This window comes from Neltuma alba, unplaced genomic scaffold (genome assembly GCF_004799145.2).
Source record: "Neltuma alba isolate B1F8T4 unplaced genomic scaffold, ASM479914v2 tig00005451_pilon, whole genome shotgun sequence".
Taxonomy (NCBI): domain Eukaryota; kingdom Viridiplantae; phylum Streptophyta; class Magnoliopsida; order Fabales; family Fabaceae; genus Neltuma; species Neltuma alba.
In genome coordinates, this window is record NW_021634114.1 from 9,817 (window position 1) to 15,316 (window position 5,500).

General features: G+C 38.7%; 1 protein-coding gene across 1 annotated transcript; it reads right to left on the reverse strand.

Annotated features, from left to right (window-relative positions):
- Positions 1 to 3,391: 3,391 nt before the first annotated feature.
- LOC114747781 (protein LATERAL ROOT PRIMORDIUM 1-like) lies at positions 3,392 to 4,942 on the reverse strand (the record flags this gene model as incomplete). The annotated part of the gene is made up of 2 exons (XM_028936128.1): positions 3,392 to 3,833; positions 4,075 to 4,942. Coding segments are annotated over 2 exons (1,233 nt in total), but the record flags the coding sequence as incomplete, so codon positions are not given.
- Between the last annotated feature and the right edge of the window lie 558 nt (positions 4,943 to 5,500).

The window sequence follows — 5,500 nt, forward strand, 5'->3', positions numbered from 1 at the left end:
ATCATATTTAGAAGGCTAATAGAAAAAAAAAAAAGTTTTTTATCCTATTTATAAGATAGAAATACAATTTTACTTAAACCTTAAATAAGAGTTAATTAAGTTTAAAATAAAACATATTAGAAGTTACTTATAAACAAAACGAGAAGAGTATAAGATATGATAATAATTAATAAATTAAAATAAAATATTAAGTCGTTTTTGAGAAAAGAGAGAACACAATTTTACAAATACAGAAATTAGATAACCACAAAAGATTGAATCTCGCCGAATAGAGAACACAGCTATGGGAATGATCAACTTTACGTTTTGATGTGAAAGCATTATGCGCAATGGAACAAAACCTCACAATCAATCAATTTTTCCCCGCTTGTTGTGTCAGTTTTTCTTTTAATTCTTTGACAAAAATATACAAAGATGTTTGTTCCCGCAGCCAAGAAGCAACTTGTTTTCAACATATCATCGAATTAAAGTCCTATTTGACATCACGATAAAAATTACCCATAAATATTTTTTATATACGTCAAAACAAAACTCATTGTATATATTATATTTATTTTGTATTTCAAAAATTATAATTAACAAACCGCTTATAAAAACCCAAAATTACTTTCCAAATATGAATTACCAACTTTAAATTCCATTAAAATAAATTCTTGCCAAGCAGAAAATTATCTTGCTCGAATCAAATTCATCCAATCATTAAACTAAATTTAAAAATACAATGAAACCTTTTTTTCCCCAGTATTGTTCATCATCAGTGCAGTTTCTCCAGATAATTTCTTTATTATAACAAACAGAAAATAGAAACGCTCCCCTACTCGTCCACACCGATGTCACAAGAAACAAGAAAACACCTCAAAGTCACAAATTCTGAAATTCAGAACCCTCATAGTTTCTGTCAGAGCCTTTGCAGTGCTTTAAACAGGAACTCCAACAGGACAAATGCCACCACAAATCAGAGATTACAATGACCCCAAGAGATGAAAAAATTTTGAATGTTGATTTGCCTAAATAATATATTCTCTCATTTATATTTATGTTTATCTCATATTCATTTAGCCAGCAAGTCAGATTCCACGCATCAAGCTGACTTTGTCCAATATAAACTCGAGCTTGTCATTTTACACATTGTAAAAATGACACAAACGCACTTCAGATTTTATGAAGTACGAAGACAATGACAAGTTCAAAATCCAATCAATCCTGAGAGAAGATTTATCATAAGATCATGGAATAAAGCAGTTTTAAGCATAAACATATCCAAACAAACAAAGCAAATCAAATTATCCAGCACCAATGAGACAATTACCAAATAAACATCCGAAATTACAGACCCAGGACCAGATTTTGCGTTAATGGAACAGATGGATTACATCAAAAAGACTATTCAAGTAGTCCCTAAAAACCAGTTACTAAGGACTTGTTTACAATCACAGCCTTTAAATTGTGATTTACATAATACGAGATAAACATACTTGAAAATGCTTACAAGTATTTATCAATCACAGATGCAAACAAGCCTTAAGAATCAAGCTTACCAATCGTAAAAAGAATTTGAACCCACACCCCATGCAGGTAATAACAAAAACAAGCCTTATTCCACAAAGTGAACATAAATATTTCCCTTTAAATGGAAAACTAAGGCCGTTAGTACCTACCCGTTTAACCCAAAAGAAAAACTAAACTCCAAGGAGATCCATCAACATCTAATTGTTCAGATAGAATTTAATATGCACCATGATATCCAATTTCATTACTTCCTTAAATCTGCTTATTCTCCTTCTAAAACTTGTCAAAAATAGTTAAAGACCATTTACACAATTGTCGGAACTTGCACAAAATTAAGGCAGCCAGCATTTTCAGAGGTTGTCCATGTTTCCAAATGCTTTGCTGTTAAGGGAAGATTCAACATTTTAGCATCAATCCAACTTCCCACAGTAGAACACAAAAGTGTAGAAGGAATGAGAATATTATTCCATCCACAATAATCAATTTTATAGTTATACTCCTGGACTTTACTTGAGTAGAATAGAATCCAAAGTCCACCACAAGACAGCACGGCAAGAAAAGGAAAAACAATTATAATGCAACCCACATGACAAAATACATAGTGCAATGAAAAGGTGGTAGCAAGTATGTGCACGATAAGATCATCGAAAAACATGCATTGAAGACGGACAATAACCCACTTCTTTATCAACAGCAAAACAAAGCCCCCCCAAAAAAAAAAAAGCAGCAAGCAAGATTCAAAGACAAGAGTTGTCCCAATTCTGCTCCCCCAGCAATATAATATTTGAAAAATCCAAGCAACCCATTTCAGACAATGATTATCCTGGATTATAACAGGTACGACAAAACTAGGAAGCCACAATGAAACTTAACATCACACATGCACAAAGCAAGATACAAAAATTCTTCTAATTTGCATATAAACACTTCAAATTTTACTGTGTATGGACATTGGAAACCAAGTGTTATTTTATTGGGGGATCTTGTGAGATTACAGGAACTTGGTAGGCTGTTTAGGCATCAGTAGTGAGATGGAGATAATGACTGGTGACCAATAAAACAGGATGAAAATGACAGCCATATATAATGATGGTGACCTCACAACCACTTCTAATGCCAAAGTCTAAAGAAGCACTGTGAAGTGAAACCCACATTTATTTCTATTCTACACTAATCCATAACCAACAAGGCAAGCAAACCATTACAATATTCGCTTTCTAAGTGTGTTGCACATAAGATAAAGGGAGAATTTCAACGAGGCCCTAGAGGTAAAAGTAAAAAAACAACAAGAAATCCCAATGACAAGTATGCAGTTATCATTTTCTACTCCTAGCAAGAAAGTTAAAACATTGCAACAGTAACACAACTATCTTTAAAGATCTCTAGGTTCATTATGATCGATACTTTACACTGTGGAGTACACCTAGGATGACAAACTTGCCTCAAAAACAAAAGGAAACGAATAATGAAGGGCAGGAATAGTTACCAAAAGGGAAGCAGATATTATTCATTATAAACCAATAAGCTGGAAACACAAACAATAAAAACAAAATATATTATACCTTTCAATACTTTATTCCATTTCGGATCATTTGGTACGTATAAACTAAATTGGGAGACAAAAGTAACTTCTTCACTTAACATCATATCATGCAATGACAAAAATCGATCGGGGCTCGAGGAGGGGACGAGAGAGATAGAGAAGAGAAGCAGAAACAAAATTGAAAATGTAAAAGAAGTAAAGCATATATATTTAAATTAAAATAATATATGACAAGATTAAAAGACATAAAAATATTGATCCCCCACTATGAAAAATAAGCAAAAAGATGGAAAATTTAGGCCTCCATTGTCATTCATTCATTGATGATGATGATTTGATTCTTGGTTTCTTTCTTCCTTCCTTCCTTCCCAAGCCCGTCTCCATTAATATCTTGCACTCGGAAAGACAGTTTCTCATCAATTTATGGCATTACCATATGTTGAACCGGCAAGAAAAGCCCCACCTGAAGCAGCGGCGTATATATCAGAAGGATCAAGCATTGGGGACGAAGAAGAAGCTCCGTTTCTTCCGGCACCGCCGCTGCTTCCGCCGTTTCCACCACCACCACCGCCCAAATGCAGGTCAGAGATATTAGGATAGGCTTCTCCATTTTCAACCCCTTGATCATACAGAATCCCTTTGAACACATGGCCACCAATCTTCACAACTGCTTGATAAGCATACTCGTCGTCTCCGCCGTCATCCACCGCCGAAACACGAACGCACTTGAACACAGCCGGCGCACGTACTTGACCCGGCAATGACTCTTTGAAACTCGCATCTGCACGCACATTTCAACCCAAACCCTACATGTCCTTCAAATTCTCCTTAAAAACCATAAACACTATCACCGACGAACAAAAACTCTACTCGTAAAGAACCACCAATACTTCCAGACACGACGTCTCAAACTCTGTTAATATAAACACGTCCGGTTTGATCATGTCGTGTTTCGTATCGGTGCTTCTCGAAGACTAATGTTTGACCCTTAAGAGATTTAACGTATGAATATAAATACAAACCTTGATGGCTTGAGGTAGTGTCAAAGCTTCGAGGAGGAGTTGTGTTGGAAGTAGAAGTACGTGAGGCGGTAGTGGTTTGCGAGGCGACGAGTTTAGGTTTCTTGGCGACTGATGTAGCTCCACTGAACCCACCACCACCACCGGCTGCAGCGGAAGCGGCGGCAGCCATATGCTGGCGTTCCCTCCGACGAGCAGCGGGTACCCATGTGCTCTTCACGTGAGTAGGGCAATCAAAACCTCGGCTCTTGCAGCAAGTTCTGCACCTTCTATGACTACAATCTTTCTTCGCCTGATTGCCACAGTCCTGACACGTTGTACCTCCTGAGCTCAAAGCCGAGCCGCTTAACCCTCCACCACCGCCGCCGCTGAGAGCAAGATTGCCGGAGCTAGTCGTACCGTTGTGCTCGGGAAGGCCGTGCTCCTTCAGGTAATGATCTTGCCACAGCTGAATTCCGCTGCTACGGCTTCGATTATGACTGCTGAGATTGAGCATGTTGCTTGTGTCACCGTCGAGACAAGGACCCGCCGGGAGGAGTGGGATAACGCCGACCCCGTGGATGGCGCCGTTGTGAGGATCGGGCATGACGACGTCGTTATGGTAGGGAGAAGCAGACGCCACCACGAAGACATCTCGAAGGCCCACCATGCCCATCTCGGAATGGCCAAAGTTGACTGACCTAGACCCTCCGGACCACATTCCGGCCGGAGCCCCCCGGGTGGCGGAGGCGGGACCGGCATTGAATCCCAGGGAGAGATCGTCGGGGGCGGCGGCGCGTCCGGCAGAGGATGTGGTTGCCCAGTCTGCGAAGGCACCACCAGAATCTGAAGGCAGCCTCCTTGTAGTAGCCACAACTACTGAATGTGGTGTTAATTCGAGTTAAAATCAAATAAACCCAATTTAGAAAATGAAAAATAGGGTCTCCGATTTAAAATTTACACGAGAGAGAAAAGAATTAAAAATAATAACACTAGTACTAATCGAAACAGAATGCTATGGTATGATTGTCTGGCTATAAATGAAGGTAGATAGAGATATATAGAAGGGGATAGAAATATAGATCTTCTGAAACTTGGAAGGCAATCTAGAGGGATTGTTTCTGATGCCGATCTTATTGAAGTGGGGTCTCTGCAGATTTATGTGACAGAGAGATAAGAAGAAGAAAAGGGAAGCTTTAAAAGTGTAATCGAGTTCGGGGGATAGAGAGAGAGAGAGGAAGAGAGAGATGAGATCTTGTTTGTGGGTTTTTTCCCCCACAGAAGAAAGAGAAACGAAGCACACCAACTTCTGCTTCTTCTTCTGTTGCTTCTGTTTCTGGTCCTTCTTCTGCAACTGTTAATAGTTATTTCTACTGCTTCTGCCACTTCGGCTTTTTCCCCTCAAAATAAAGAGACAGAGGAATGGAGAAAGAAAAGTAGAAAACTTCGA